Source organism: Ochotona curzoniae, unplaced genomic scaffold, assembly GCF_017591425.1.
Source record: "Ochotona curzoniae isolate NIBS_2020 unplaced genomic scaffold, NIBS_Ocur_1.0 patch367, whole genome shotgun sequence".
In the NCBI taxonomy this organism is placed as follows: domain Eukaryota; kingdom Metazoa; phylum Chordata; class Mammalia; order Lagomorpha; family Ochotonidae; genus Ochotona; species Ochotona curzoniae.
In genome coordinates this window covers 75,180-92,049 of record NW_024466936.1, presented here as the reverse complement: position 1 = coordinate 92,049, position 16,870 = coordinate 75,180, and the positions used below count along the sequence as shown (strand labels likewise).

General features: G+C 42.3%; 1 protein-coding gene across 1 annotated transcript in view; it reads right to left on the bottom strand.

Moving 5' to 3' along the window:
- The window catches only part of LOC121167440 (liprin-beta-2-like), a 137,799-nt gene that overhangs the window by 55,797 nt on the left and 65,132 nt on the right, over positions 1-16,870 (bottom strand). The window contains exons 4-5 of the mRNA XM_040996834.1: positions 8,866-8,952; positions 4,667-4,780 (exon numbers count right to left, since the gene is read on the bottom strand). Coding sequence (XP_040852768.1) covers positions 4,667-4,780; positions 8,866-8,952 — 201 coding nt within the window. The remainder of the gene's footprint in view (positions 1-4,666; positions 4,781-8,865; positions 8,953-16,870) is intronic.

Genomic DNA, 16,870 nt, shown 5'->3' with positions numbered 1-16,870 from the left:
ACTGGTGAAGTTTTTCTAGGAAAGGCATGCCCAGTGTATCTGAGAGCGCTGCCTTAGGCAGTCCTGCGAGAGGCTTGTAGCTGCCTCTCCTTACTCACATCCTGCAGAGAGCTGCAGACAAGAAGTATGAATTCATTTGCATATGTATTCACAATCTGTGTATTGCTCATGTAGACCTGTGCTAATTCTCCTTGTTCTAGGTTTGCCTATCTAACCTCAAGAAAGGTTTCCACATTCTCTCCTTCTGGAGGCTGGATGAGTTCATATGCAAAAGAAGGTATTTGGGAGTTGGTGCAGCACTGAGCAGGAACTGGGCCTGGTTCAGCCATGCTGAGGAGTGTGAGGTTCATGACTTGGGTGAGGATTAACTTCCTTAGCTTAGGCTGTTGAATGGAACTGGCATTGGTCAGGGGGACAGCTTGGAGAGGGATAACTTGATGAGCTTCGTAGCGCCTATCCAAGCATAGGGTTTGAGTTTCCTTGGATCCCCCTGGTGCTATTCAGCCACTGTGGGCATGAGGAATCTCTAGAAAATCTAGAGCAAAGGTAACCAATCAGAGATCTATAGGCCAGGTGAAACCTACAGATGTGCATTATGTAATCCACACAATGTTTCTTTTCTTAATTAGTTGCCAATATTTTTAAAATAGAAAAACATGTATATATCTGGAGTGCTAGTTCTTATGAAAAGTAGGAATGTCTAGCATTTGAGTGCTGTCAACTGGAAGGAGAATAACAGCTGCCACCTTTAGAAAGGATGCATTCAGTATGCATGGTTATCGTAAGCAGCCCACTCCAGGAAAGCACAGTGCCTGTGGGCAGAGGGATTGTTTCAGGCTGAGCTCCTTTAAGCAGCAGACTAGGTGTAGCTTGGCAGGAATGGACCTAGGCTGCAGAAGGAGGCGTTTGCCCCCATTCTCTGCCTCTAGGCCATGAGTCATTCCGGATCTTACCATGAGAAGCTAAGAGTTCTGCAGCTGAGGATATCTTAGTCTAAAAGGACAAGACATTCCCTGTCCTCCTTTCAGAGGACCCATATAAACTCCAAGCTGTGCAGAGGTGTAAGAATCACATATTTATACAAACAGTATCAAGCTAATTTCAGAGAAGCAATAGTATCATGTGCAGCTGAATGTTCAACCTGGAATTTAGATCTGGGAACTCAATGATCTCAAGCTCTGGCATCATGAAGTCCAGCAAAAGCATGGGAGAAAACTGAGGCTCAAATGCGTCCTAGAACTTGAACTCAACAATTTATATGTCACATGCTTCTTTTTCTTGGAAATAATGAGAATACAGTGAAAGCGTGGGAGTGGCAAATAACCCAGAAAAGGCAAATAAAAAAGTACCATACTCAAAATAGTCCAGGTCAAGACATCCATCTCTGTGGCACATGGTACTGGCAAACCACAGGCCTGATATGACCTCATTCATGGGACACAAAAAAAGAGGATTTCGGAAAAGTTACTGCATGAGATTTAAGATGTAACTAGGTAGGAGAAAAAAGTTCTGGTGTTTATATGCAGTAAGGTGACAAAGGTAATTTCAAAGAGGTAGAAGAAAGAGTGATATACATTTTCACTATAAATAAATAATAAATGATTGCACAGAGATATGTATGCCCTAATTTGAACATGTACAGTCCATGCACATGGGAAATCATCATTTGGTACTCCATAAACATATACAATTTTACACATAAGTTAAAAATAATAGGGCCCGGCGCGGTGGCGCAGTGGTTAAGGTCCTCGCCTTGCATGCCCGGGATCCCATATGGGCGCCGGTTCTATCCCTTCCAGCTCCCTGCTTGTGGCCCGGGAAAGCAGTTGAGGACAGCCCAAAAAGCTTTGGGACCCTGCACCCGCGTGGGAGACCTGGAAGAGGCTCCTGGCTTCGGATTGGCATAGCATCGGCTGTTGCTCTCACTTGGGGAGTGAATCATCAGATGGAAGATCTTCCTCTCTGTCTCTCCTCTCTGTATATCCGCCTTTCCAATAAAAAAAATAATAATAAAAATAAATCTTAAAAAAAATAATAGAAAAAAATTCGAGGAAAAAAAGGAAAGAGAGCTTAGAATAAACAGGATATTGAAAGTGATTGGGCTTTAAACTTTCACAAAGTTTAAAATGCAATTGCTTAGATGGATAATACTCAGAGGGACAAGACAGCCTGTTCCTAGGTGGAGCTGGACACCAACATCAGATTTCTTGTAACAGACACTCGACAATGGAGTAGAAATGCTGTCAGGGAGAGACTGCACAGCGTTCCGGAAGAGAAGCCAGGGCAGGCAGGCAGATAATTCACAACAGTACAATGCAGCTATTCTCTGATCTCCTTCCATTATGTGGCTACCTTCCAGGTCTTACCTGAAGGATAAACACCAGCTCCCTGACATTTTTAGCCCCTGAAACATCAGCACCCTGACATTTTCATATCTTTCAGGCTCCATTCAATTTTTCTTGGTCTCTTTCTAGACTGTTTACAACTCTCCATAACCTTCTCCCCTTATCCTTCCTATTGCGAAACCAACCCTTATACAGACCAGGAGACATAAAGTAGCACATTATTTTATGTGCTTTCTGTTCAAGTTATTTGAAATTGTATCAATTTTCTTTCTTGGGCATTCAAAATATCCTATTTTGAAAAAAAGAAAATTCAATTCTTTTGGCTACTCAAACTTCTAGGATAATTATCAACAAGAAAAATGCATATAAGCTAAATAGAAAAAAACCAAATGCAACCAAACATTTGATAACTTTTTAATCAACAATGAAGACAACAAACAGCTTCTTAGCTATTAGAATTAGTTTTTTATGAAGACAGATTCATAACAAGACTGACTTGTCTATTTTTTTAAAGTTGTTCATGCCATGAAGACTAGCACACACCAGAAGCAAGATACTTATCTCCAGACCAAACGCAGAATGTAAAGCCTGTGTTCATCATTTTGCTGTTGAGGAAGATTTTATTTTTATGCTGATCACAGCAATAAAAAAAATCAGTGTTTTGGGGAGAAAGACTATAAGCAATGCTTTAACTGCATCTATTCATTTTAAGAGACTGACTTTTGTTCTTTAAATCACTAATGAGCATCTTCTGTGCCAGGTATTATTATATCAGGAGCTACAAAGCATACGCTTCAATCACAGTCTGACTTTCAAAAAAAGAGCAAATACAAGAATGATTTAAGTTAAGAAAATCTATTAGTTATATGTTACAGTAATTTATTTCATTTAAATTTTCAACAGATTTTGAAAAGGCTTTTGACAAAAATTCAACATTCCCAAAAAGTACAGCTCATTATCTATGAGAATAAAACTATTTGTACAAGAACGGTTACCTCAATTATGACATTTTTACTAAAAAATAAACAAAAACCCATTATAAATTATAGTAAAGATGACTATACAAGGATAACTACTTAGCCTCCAATTAGGACACCTATGTCTCACATGAAGTATCTAGGTTCAATACTTTGCTCTGGCTTCTGACCCAGCTTTCTGTAAGGCAGTATGAGTGATGGCTCAAGTAGCTAGATTCCTGCCACCTAGGAGAGACCTGAAATAAGCTAGTTCCAGGTTTCTAGTTCTGGCCCAGCCTGCAGGATTTTCGGGGAACAAATAGATGGAGAGGAGCCTTCTTTCAATACATAAATAAAAAGAAAAGAGAGAATTTAAACAAAAGACAACTAAATGGAGCCAGCACTGTGGTGTAGTTTGCTAATCCTTAGCCTGGGGAGCTTGCAGTCTGGACAGCTGTTCTGGTCTTGGCTGCTACAACTCTGCTAAGCTAATGGCCTGGGGAAGCAGTGGAGGATGGTCCTAGGCTTTGGGCCCCTGCACCTATATGGGAGACCTGGAAGAAGCGGTTGGCTCTTGGCTTTGGACTGACCCAGGTCCAGCCATTGCAGTCACTTGGAGAGTAAACAAGCAGACAGAAGATCTTTCTGTCTCTCCCTGTCTCTGAAATTCTTCCATGATTAAAAAAAAAAAACAATTAGTAAAAGGAACTATACAGTAAACTTTAAATCTGGAAAAAAGTAATTATGATTTCAAAGATACAGACATGAGAACTAAATTGCACCTTTGCTTTGACTGCAACTTCATGAATTCTGCATGCACGTAACAACTAACAAAACAAGAATACAGTATTTGAATGTTACAGAAGCAGCTATTTTTGCATATTTATCTCCATTAAATTATATCAAAACATCATTTATATAAAAAATTTATCAAAGAAAATTACAGAATAGGAGGAGGTAGAACGAGACTGGTAATGTGAGCACCAAATAAACAGAGGAATTGACTGTGAACTCCACATGCCACCAGCTGTCAAATCATAATTCCTGTGATAAGACAAGGGTGCTGCTGGTCCATCCTGAGCCTCTCACTATACCAGGCCAGGAGAAAGTGCCACCTGGGAACCATCAAACCAGCTCAACAAGTTTTTTCTCTCAGGCCAGCCCCTCCCTGCCCTACCCCCTTCAGCACTCAACATTCAGACCTGGTTGCACCTGCTGTATAAACACTGCACACTGAGCCACCATTCCCATGTTTAAACAGGCTGAGAAAGCAAGCAAGTGAGAGCTGTTGCATGGGTACAGAAATAGATTTTAACACATTAAGCTGCTTTAAACCCGACAGCCTTCAGCCCCACCTGCTCTTACCTGTTGAAGCATTTCTTCAGCAGCATTGAGTTTCACCTGATGTCCTTCCAGACACACTTCCAGGTCCCGAATCTTCTCTCCTTGGGCTTCCACTTGGTCTGTGAGGACGCTCACCTGTTCCAGGAAACAGAGCAATGGTGGAGGAGCAGGGACTCTGAATGGGGCAGGACAGGTGAGCTGTGAAACCACACCAGTGACTTGCATGCCAGGAATAGCTGTGCTTTTTGGTGACCAGCAGGTAGGGGCAGGGTCCTGGAAGAAGACAACTCCAGATGGAGTCTTACCTTACCAAGCAGTCTCAGGTGCTGCCTGAATGACGGTCACATTTCCTGTTCCCGACAGACTCAGGAGTAAAACAGCCAACAGCACAAGAGCTGCCTCTGGGCTGGACTCCTGCTTCTTATTCCTCTTATAGGGCAGCCCGACCTCAAGGCATACCTCAGCTAGTTTGCCAGGGCTTCTGCCACCTCACGTGGAAGTGCAATCCAATGATCTTACCTCTTTCATAAGGGTACAAAGACTGCTCACCTATCAGGTAAGTGTTTTGAAGCAATTAAGGAATGTGGGATGTAAAGGGCATGTATTAGCGTTGTCAAAACTTGGCTCCAGAAAAGCTTTTGTGCTTCACAGGCCAAAACATGACTCTAAATCATAAATACACAGAAGCCACATTGCACATATGGTGGCAGAAAAAAATTATCTTGTAAAGAATCCTGACAAGTTCTACTGAAATATAAATAAAACACACTTAAAAAGTTATTTCAATTACATCCTGAGCAGACACCAAGAGAGTTTTTAGGTCCTTCCCCATTAACAAACTTCCTCTGAGGTTCTTTTTATTTTTTAAGAGATAATGTAGAAGTGGGCATTGTGACAAAGTGGGTTAAGCCACTGCTTGGGATGCCTATCATTCCATATTGGAGCATCACTTCATGTCCTAGCACCTTCACTTCCAATCTAATTTCCTGCTAATTAATGTGCCTGGTAAGTCAAACTGTAAAGTTCCTGTTAAAAAAAAGAGACTAAATTCACATTGGAAATTAAGTTTTTCGTTCTCCTGTTCCCAAGTCACAAATGAACTATTGAAGAATATTCCTAGAGTTGATGTAGTATGTGTTAACTTTTTAATTGTAATCCAAAAACGGGCTCCTTCTAGGCCCTGATCCAAAGGATCCAGTTTCTGTCTGTGAGGAAAACACTTTAGTGGTCTGCACCATACTTTGAGGCTATAGGCTGGTGTGAGCCAGGGAGTAGGATGTGGCCTCCAGCTTTCTATAGAGTCCAGTTCAGCTATGCATATCCACAGCACTGTAGAGACCTCAACAACTTCAACACTGACCTCCATGGCTGGGAATGGCGGGGGTAGAAAATTGAGACAAAACATACACAGATGCTAGAAGGTGACCTTCAGTCAACATTTTTTGAGGTCTTATTGCTAAGCATATTCTTAGGTACTGGATAAAACAGACGCTTAAAAAAATAAATAAAAAGCATGAGATTTCTTGCCTTAAGGAGCCATAATCAAAAACTTTGATTTCAAACAAAGTATTTTATTATGGGTGATGTGCTTTGTGCTTTCCCACATAGACCCAGGGAAACATTCCAGACCAAGAGCTCCTAATAATTCAGTTTGGTAGAGCTGCTATGAGAGATAAGCAAGACTCAGCCAATCCTGCTGAGGGTTTGTCTAACCACCTCCTGGGGGCCACTCTGGGATGGGCATGATCACAGAACAACCTTGAGTCTTCCCATGGAGGAACATAAACCACAAGGGGCCACCTCTGACTTCTTTATTGGTAGGATTATGTTGGGATTATTTAAATAGGGATCATTCAAGACTTCAAAATTTTACAAAACCATGCAAAATGAAAGAGTTCTACGACATGGGACTTTTTTATTACATTATAATCCTCCCTCTATAGGATCCTGCTTCAAAAGCTGGTCATTTCATACTATTTGCTGCAAAATTCTTAACTTGGAGTCTCTTTCATTAACATGTCACCAGACTCAGGCTTCAATTAATACACCCTTCAAAACATCTGGGATAAATGTACCCTGCCTCTTGTCTGCAGGCAGTTCCGGCACCATTTCTTCTCAAGTTCCCTGTCACAACAGACCCCAGCTGTTCTCCCCACACATCAACCACACTCTTCCTCAGTGTGTGGGCAGAACTGATCACCTCCCCAGCCTGGAATGCACTTTTGGGTGGCTTCTGCCCTAGTTTCCTCTTCCTGGCAGGGAGTTCTCCCCTGATTACACAATTTTTATTCTGCTTTTTCTCCATCATACTTATCACTGTCTGAAATATATATATGCGTTTGTTGACTATTCACTCACATACACACATGAATGGAAGTTCAACAAGAACAAGAACTATTGTGTTAATTGCTGCAATCACTAGAATCTAAAACCAGAACCTGACAAGTCATGGACACTCATTACTTTATAATTCATAAACCAATAAAGGTGATGGAGGAGAAGGATGTAAAACTGTGTATTTGCTATGAATGCAATTGTTTAATAACAAAAGCAGTGTAGAAAAATGTTGAGAAAATGGCCACCATGCTAACTTGCTTCTTTAAATTCTCTTAGTATTTCCAAAGTTTATAAAATAATTATTATGTTCATGAAATAGAATTTAAAAAAAAAAGAAGAAAAGAAAAAAAACCACCAACAACATAATGAAACACATTCACTGCTGTTTCACAATCCTAACGTCCCAAGCCCACAGCTTGGGAAGGGTGCAGCCCCACCTCCATTCCACTCTCTTTAAGCTGTTAAAAAGCTGAATTTTGGATATTAATATTTATGCTATCCAAATAGTTAATTAACATCTGCTGTGCACCAGACCTGAGTAAATGCTTGCTCAATCAATTTACATATTTGAGAGCTAACACATCAAAGAACTGCTACTTCAGTAACAGGCTTCCTGTAAGAATGTCCAACTTTATATTCTACCAAGGAACAAGAGATTTCAGAAGTAGTGATTGGTTCCCTTACCTTTCTCCACAGAAGTTGTGGAGCTTCTCTCTTCAAGAGAGCCAAAGCAACTTGGTTAGCACAGCTCACCAGCTCCAGGTGGTCTGCCATTCAAGTGATCAGTATAGATCGGCTTCTTTTGATTAGACCTAATTTTTTTAGCAAACCCCCACCCCACCCCACTCCACCCCATAGGAATATATCACACTCTAACCCTTTTTATTAGCGATGTGAGGATGCATTTTATTTCCCTCCTAAGCTCCCAGGAGATGCTGTTCATTCTTAGCAGGTGGCAAACAGCCTGCTCACAGGTCTTCTAATGAGGAGAGGCAGGTGCCTGTTAGTGGATGGTAGATAAACGAATGAATTCACAGTTCCCAAAGTCAATCCAGAGCTAAATAGTGCCTCCACTCACCTGCTTCTTCTTTTTATGTAAAGTCTATCTTGAAAACATATACTTTGGGGCGCTGATGTGAAGGCTCAATGGCTAAATTCTCACCTTGCAATCCATATGGGAATCAGTTCATGTCCCAGCTGCTCTACTTCCCATTCAGCTCCTTGCTTGTGGCCTGGGAAAGCAGTGCAGGATGGCCCAAAGCCTTGGAATCCTGCACCCACATGGGAGACCTGGAAGAAACTCGCTCCTGGCTCCTGGCTTCAGAATGCTTCAGCTCTGACCATTGTGGCCTTTTGGGGAATGAACCACAGGTTGGAAGATCATTTGCATTCTCTGTACATCTGATGTTTCAATAATAAATAAATAAATATAATTTTAAAATAAAGAAATAAAACATATACTTTGGGAACAGGGCTACTGAGATAATCCCTTGTTTTTCTCTTCCACTTATGGGAAATAACAGAGCTGGAAATAAAAAAATAAGATGGGTCTGGGGTTGTGGCACAGTGGGTAAAGGTGTCACCTGTGATGTTGATTTCCCATATATGTGCCGATTCAAGTCCCAACTGCCCCACTTCCAATCTAGTTCCCTGATAATGACTTAGAAAAAGCAGAAGATGGTGCAGCCACATGGGAGACCTGGAAGAAGCTCCTGGCTTTAGCTTAGACCAGTCCTGGCCATTGTGACCAACTGGGGAGTGAATCAGCAAATGGAAGATCTCTGCCTTTCCTTCCATCTCCTTCTCTATAACTGATTTTCAAATAAATAAATCTAAATTTCAAAAAGGAGAGAATAAAGTTATTCTCACCAAGAATGACTTACCTGTAATATGAGGGACTCCTTATCTCCCTCTAGACGTGCCAAGCGCTCCTGGTAAGTTTCATTACTAGCAGCACTGTGATGATTCACCTGGGAATAAAGGCAAGGAGAAAAGAACACACTTAAGTTGAAAAAACATCTTACCAACTTCCAAATGGACTCTGCAATGTATGCAATTTGTGAGGACAGTTTCACTGATTATATGTATAAAACCATCCACCATAACAGGAAACCACAAGATTTCAAAATCACCACAAGGAAGACCAGACCTGCATGCCACTGAAAGGTGTGTCTTGGAAATTGGCATAGCCACCTCTCACATGATCTCACCCTTGGCTAGAAGGGTCTTGATGGAGCTTCAGATCCAGCAATGTTTGTCCTGACTGGACATGCCAGGTCTGGTTTAGCTGGAGGCACAGGAAAACAACAATAAGGGTCTCCTTTTAGAGGTGACTAATGAGTTGGTACCATTCTCCGAGAAACCTTGTGTGAACAACTCCTACAGAGGCACTATATCCAAACTCTCACACCAGGATTCTCCATTCTCCACAGCCAAGGCACATTTTACAGCACGGAAACACATGAACATGGAGAATACAAAACACTAAGTACAAGGTTCTTCATCTGATCACACACTTCTTCCTATCCCTTTCCTATCTCTGACAAGGGCTGGGCAGCCAGCCTGACAGGTCATGTTTCAATGGCATGAGAGCTGAAAGATGCAAACTAAGATTAAACATCTTGAGAAGAATCTAAATCTCAAAGGATAAGCAGATGGCAAACACAGGAAACGCAAAGAAGCCAGAAACTAGAGAAAACAGGAAAGTTGGAGGATGTGAAATGATATGGGAGAGAATGCCCTGAGCTAGAGAAGCAAGCTATCGCTTTCTAGCTATGTCTGACCTGGCTGTAGATAGTGATGTACAAGACAGGAAGTCAGAGAAGCCTAGAGATGACCCACCTTTATCTTGAGCCCATTTCTTTTCATTACAGCTTTTATCATGGGTGTTCCAACCTCCCACCATGACAAACGGCAATTCCTTTCTTTAGCTAACCCCCTTTCCAATACAACACCCTAGGTAAGAGCAGGTGACAAAGCCAGGCCCAGTTCTAGAGCAGAAATTGGAACTAAACACCCTGCTTTCGAGCCTTGGAGTTTCACTGGTGACAGAAATGTTGGCTGTTTGTTGAAGACACAGTGGGAGGACACATCCAGGGTCCAAGTTCTGTGGCAGTGTGGCAGGTAGTTTGGATGGCACCAGGTACCACTGCTACACCATGGTATGTTAATCCAGCCTCTCTCAAGGCTATGTACTGGTTATCATTATAGAAGCTCTTTCTTGTCACAAAGGGTCTATGTAAACATCACAAAAAATTTCTTTGCTGACAGTACTTTATTGTTATTACAGCAATTTGTATTCTAGTTCTCACTGGGTCAAACACTATGACCAGCAGAATACATTACAATGTACATTTTCCTAAAATCTGATTTAAAAAATAAAATAAGAAGGACCCTGTGCCATGGCCTAGCAGCTAAAAGTCCTCACCTTGAATGCCCCGGGATGCCATATGGGTGCCAGTTCGTATCCCAGCAGCTCCACTTCCCATCCAGCTCCCTGCTTGTGGCCTGGGATAGCAGTTAAGGATGGCCCTGCACCCACATGGGAGACCCAAATGAGCTCCTGGCTCCTGGCTTCTGGCTTCGGATCAGTACAGCACCAGCCATTGTGACCATTTGGGGAGTGAATCATTGGATGGAAGATCTTTCTCTCTGTCTCTCCTCCTCTCTGTATATCTGACTTTGCAATAAAAATAAATCTTTTTTTAAAAAAAGGTAAGAAAATAAGTCTTAATACTAGGTCAGGTTTTTCTCTGTTAAAGATGGTGATTTTTCAGCTGTCAGAGAGAATAGAAAAAGTAATAATTCTTTGCATGTCGGAACCCAGCACCTGAGTCAATGTGTACATGAGACTGGCCACCACTGGAAGTGCTGTTCCAGTAGGGAGTGAAGTAGCCAACAGCAAAGGCTCGATCTTTCCACAAGCTTCCAGCAAACCACTCCCATCAACTGTACTTTATTCGTGGTGTACAGTAAGTCTCTCACTTTAATATAAAGTCTACCCACACAATCATCCAGAAGGGCAAATATTTTTACTAGTTGGCAAAACACAGAAAGTGAGTAGGAATTATAAGTTAAATTAGAACACAAGGTGTATGCTACAGAGCCCATAACAAATCTGAATCTATTCTTGTGGCCGATGGAAAAAGCATGATAAGTTAAAAGACTCAAAGCTCAACATGAAACATTGCACTGCCTGCTTAGAAGAAGCATAACTCTTCACAAGCAAGGAAGGCCAGAGAATGTAAAGAAGAATTTGACCCTGTTAAGGATGCTTGTCCCACAGATGAAGATGAATGAGTATTTTTTTTCTAAGTCATTCAGGATGTTAATCCTCAGGTAGACCTCTAGTATAATAAACAACTGATTTTGGAAGCTTTCTACGGATCTGATCAATTATTTTCCTCTTCAACTTGACAATTATTTCTACAAAAGTGACAGAGGGAAAACCAATTTTCTCTCTTAAACTCAATTCCATGGAAAGAACTCTTCCTGATACCATATGTCAATCTAGTTACCTAAAAATATTATGGAAGTAATGTGATCTGTGTATCTATGAAGATAAAACACTGATTACAAACTGCTATTTCCATATCCTCTGGCACTTTAGTTGAAGAATATCATTGTAAAAAACCTACCTCTCTTGTATTGCAGAGCTGAATGAGGACAAGGAGTTCTCCTTGTACGTATATGACCAAGAACTTAGATAAACTAGCCATGATTATTGAAGCTATACCACTTCTTCTTCTTTTTTTTTTTTTCACTTCTGTTTCTATCAAATTTGGCTTTCAAAGGCCAGGAAACATCCAAGATACCAGGAATCCATGCACAAAAACCAAGAGTCTTAGAGGCAAATATAAAATAGAACCAGAATTATCCCATCAAGGTCATTCTTGGGCCTTGAGAATGATGTTCCAGATTGCCCTCAGGAACAGTGACAACACTGAGTCATTTCTGGATTATATGTATATACATACATATATATTCCTGAAATTTTTATATATAAATATTAAAATTAAAATAATATAAACATCAAATTTAATACATATATAAATATTAAAATTGCTAGCACTACCACGACCGGTCAATCCTACTGCACAACTTGGACAACCAATAGCCTAAGGTGGGGCTATTTTCTAAGCTACCCCTAACTAAGAGAGGCTTTAAGAAAATGAAGCAACTGTACAGGAGTTGTATTCCCAAGGTGGCGATCTTTTAGTTGATCATACCAGTTAATCATCTTCAGCAATTAGGAAAGCAAAGGGTAGAGAAAATGCCTTGTGTGGCCTGGAGGAATAGGACTGACTGGCAACATTTCAGCTAGTCTCTACATAAACACCAGTTTGGGCTTTACACCAACAGGAACCTAATTTAAACAGAATCCTATCCCACTTCTCCCCTGGGTCAGTGAGTTTACTCTTTATAAATTCCATAGGCACAGACAGCTGAATACTGCACTCAAGAAATAAAGTGGATTTCTGAATACGGGGGAACACTGTATTTTAGTGAGGGATGACAATGTCAGGGATATATAAGCCCCAAAGAAGAAACTTAATGAATTGTGGAGAACTCCAGACTAGCTGATTTACCTTATTCTCTTGCTAAGGGAAAGGAATGGAGAAGATTCGTATTAATCTTGGCAGAGCACCGTCCTGGCCAGTACTTTAATGAAATCCATTGTTCGTACAGAGTAGGTTGGATCATCCCCTTAACTGTATGTAACATTATTACATAAATGAGGAATGCCACCTTCTTATAGAAGCCTCATCTCCCATCTGGTCCAAGCTCACCTGGCTGGAATCTTTCTTCTGAATTATCAAAGTTAAGAACATAACAAGATAACTGCAGTACTAGAAGACTCTGTGGTTGTCAGTGGCCAAGTACTCTTTCCCATGAGCGAAGCTGGTTTGCAGCAAGTGTCAGGTATGAAGACAACACATATTGAAAAGCAAACAAAACCAAGGAATTCAAAGACTGATGGCATTTTTCAAATCTGGTCCACACTGTCTAAAGGCTGAGTTATATCCTGGTCCTTTCTGTTGGTCACCTACAACCCTGTTTCTTTTATTTGAAACCAAAAGTCCTGGCTCCTTCACTTGTTTCAAAATGTGATCAGTTGTCTAAAACGTTTTTTCTTTGGAAACAAATATAAGCAAAAATTACTATTTGGAAATAGAATCAAATTATAAATAAATTCTACATACCATTGTTTGATTGCTTGGACTAGCAATTCTAAGGCAACTAAAGCTAAAACCAGAATTATTTTCAAGGGTTATTTTGTGGTGCAGGGTGTGTCTGTGGGATGCACTGGGACAAAAAGGACACCCAGGCTCCTCTCTGTGTGGAATGCATGGCTTTCTGTTCACCAGCTGTTTATGTCTATTCTTATTTCTAACAGAGAGCAAAAACTCTAAGACAGAAAATGAATACAAGATGTGACAGACCCATGGTGCCACCTAGGTGGTAGTAGTGGTGGTGAAGAGATGTGGGATAAGGAAAATTAAGTTTCAACAAGAAATACATATAGGATCTAAACTCTAAAAGACATAAGGCAGAAAAGGAAAAAAATAAATGAGGGGTAAATTAGAGCACAGACACAGTCTAACAGCTGTTTTATGAATTATGTGTCACACACAGTGGATTAAATGGCATGTCTGGGTGCTGGAAGGCTGAGAGTGCCATGTTTTCTGTTCCCTACTCAATGTCTAGCTGGGCTTCAAGACAGAGGATTCACGGAGATTTTGCTGGGGAGCTTCCATTACCATTTACAGAATTTCCACAGCATCTCCTCCCCAGAGCAAGGCCTTCTCTGCAGCAAGAGAATGAGTAGAAGCCTGGGGCTGAGGCTACTCCGTGGGATCTCTGGTAGGTTCCCTGTCTTCAAGCTTCCCATCCTTCTGGCTGAGCAAAGCTATGCCTCACAGAGCAAAAAAGTCAACACGTCAGTCAGGTCAACATACGCGGTAAGTACAGAATGCTCCTTGCAGCAGGATGCTGTAATGATCCCTCTTTATAATCTAAACAGTCTTGGAAGGATCAACGGAACGTGGGGATCACTGAAATGGCTTTGTTTAATCTAAAAGACCGAGTCTGGTTAGGACTAGTTCAATGTTTCCAGAACAAATTTTCTTTAAGGTTTCTCTCCCACTCTTCTTTAAAATATTTATTTTGTTTATTTGAAAAGGCAGAGTAAGAGAGACAGAGGAAGAGAGATGAACAGAGAAAGCGAGTCATCTTCCATATAGTTACAACAGCTATGAACCAGGAGCTCCATCCCGGTCTCCTTCTAGGTGGAAGGAGCCCAAATACTGAGAACATCTGTGGCTTTCACAGACAGATGGGAACAGAGCTGGACTGGAAATAAAGAAGCCAGGTCTGGAATCAACCAGCATTCTGATATGTGATGCTGGTATCAACCTGCTACACAATGCCAACCTCTGAAAGTTTAAATTAACTCATCAATTTTGCTCTAGAGAACAAAGGAAGCAGTACTTCTGGTCAGGACACATTAGAAATACCTACTAAAATCTGTAAAGCAATCTAAGGAACAAAACCAAATTACTTTCAGACTGGAAAATAATAATAATCCCAGATGTAGGCAATTGCTTACATTTCTTGTACCTAGGCAATTGTTACACTGCTGGGAAAAAGCATCCAATAGCTGGAGGGCATTCTGGATCAGGTTAATGCCAATTTTATAACTACTATACCAGTGTGCCAGCATAGCTGCTATCACACCAGACCCAGAGGGCACTTTTTTTAAAAAGATTCTATTTCTTCTTATTAGAAAGGCAGATTTTTCAGAGAAAAGGAGATACAGAAAAAAAGATCTTCCATCCACTGTTTCACTCCCAAGTTGAGGCTCTCTGAAGCCAGAAGCCAGGAGTTTCTTCTAGGTCTCCCATGAAAGTGCAGATACAGGGTAACAATGCTTTGGGCTATCCTCTAATGCTTTCCCAGGCCACAAGTAGAGAGCTGCATGGCAAGTAGAGCAGCTGCAACATAAATTGGCACCCATATGGGATCCCAGTGCATGCAAAATGAGGATTTAGCCACTAGGCCATCACACTGAGCCCAAGGACATATTTAATAGGGGAGGAATGACTTCTGGGGTCTTTCACAAACCAGGCCACTGCCCTTGCAAGTTAGGGAAGGGAGCTGAAAGGAGTGGTATGGAGGAGGGAAACCAGAGGGCATTTCTAGGCCAAGCCAGAGCATCCACCCATCTGGGAAGACTTGGCCTTAACTAAATAGCATCACCTGCTGTCTACAAAAATGGGCTGGAAGAATGTCCGGCTGGACTAAGCCACAAAACCCACTGTGATATCAGAGGCGGGCATGAGCCACATCATACTAAGCTGTAGCACCCATGAAAATGCCAGGGAACTGGATCTGGAGGTAGATTCTGTAGGGGAATTGTGGGTTTGCTTCTGTGGTACTGCAGTGCTTGATGGTTTTTAATGGAGAAATGGGGGTGGTGATGGGCTGAGCCATGCTGCATCACTGAACTTATCTGACAGGAAACCACATGACATGGGAACTGGGATTGAAGCAGGGTGGCCAGCGTCAGGCAGTAACACCCACAGGCACATTCAAGGGCCAGAACTGAGGGCAAACCATGCCAGGCAGGGCACTGTCTCCTGGCACACATGAGATCCTGTGCTGGGAGCAGGCCTGGCAGGGGAACTTGGAAAACTCCCTTACTAACCCACAACTTCCACTGAGGAGCAAGAGTGGGAATGGGAGTGTGCCAGCCAGGCAAATCTACAGCACTTATTTGCATTTGTGTCACCAGGCTGGGCCAGGCCTTGGGACCCACTGACACACATGAAACTCAAGACTGGGTATGGGCCACACCCTGCTATGCTAGGCTGCAATATCTACCAGCAAGAGTTGAGACTCCAGGTGGACCACGCCAGAGTCAAGGCACCAAGCAATGTAAGCAAAACTTGGAGCAGGTAACAGACCTGGTATAGGAACTCTGGGGATTCCCCTGCTAGGCTATAGTTCCCTTTGGTAAATACAAGAGCCAGGGCTGTGAGTGGACCAGGCTGGGCAAGGCTGCAGCACCTGTCAGTATGTGTGGGGCCTGGATCTGGGGGAGGATCAGATCGGGCTGTGTTCCAGCACCTCCTGGTGATCACAAGAGTCACAACAAGTGTGGGACAGACCAAGCTGAGCTGTAACACCCACCAGCTCACATGAGGCAGGTCTAGGGGTGGGTCATGCTGCTGCACCCACTGGTGTGCATGAGAGTCAGAATGGGTACTGGCCAGCCAAGCTAGGCAAGCAGCTGGCAAATGCCAGGACTAGGGGTATGAGTCATGTCATGCTGAACCACAGCACTCCCTGTCAGGTTCAGGATCCAGGGTTGGGAACTATGGGCAGGGGAACTATGGGCATTCTCCTGCTAGGCTGTATCTATTGCTGGTGAACACAAGGACTGGGGATGTAGGTGGGTCTGGCTGAACAAAATGATGTTGGCATATGTAAAGGACAAGTCTGGGGGCATGTCAGGCTGAGCTAAGCTGTAGCATTCACGGTTGTGCATGAGAGCCGAGTGGGATATGATTGGGCCAGGCTAGGCAACAGCAGAGACTGGTACATGCAAAAACCAGGGCTAGGTGTGGGACTGGTGAAGGTTATTGGGGGTTGCCCGAACTAGGCCACAGCATCCACTGGTAAGCCTAAGAACAAGGTCTGTGGCAAGCTGGCAGAGATGGGTCATAGCACCTGTTGGTTTGCGTGAGATATGAGCTAGAGCGGAACTGACCAGGCAGCTGTATCCGCTATTATGTGTGTTGGCTGGTACAGGTGACAAATCAAATCTAATCTTGCCCTGGCTGGCACACACAAGAGTCAAGTCCAAGGTCACTCCAGGCAAGGAAT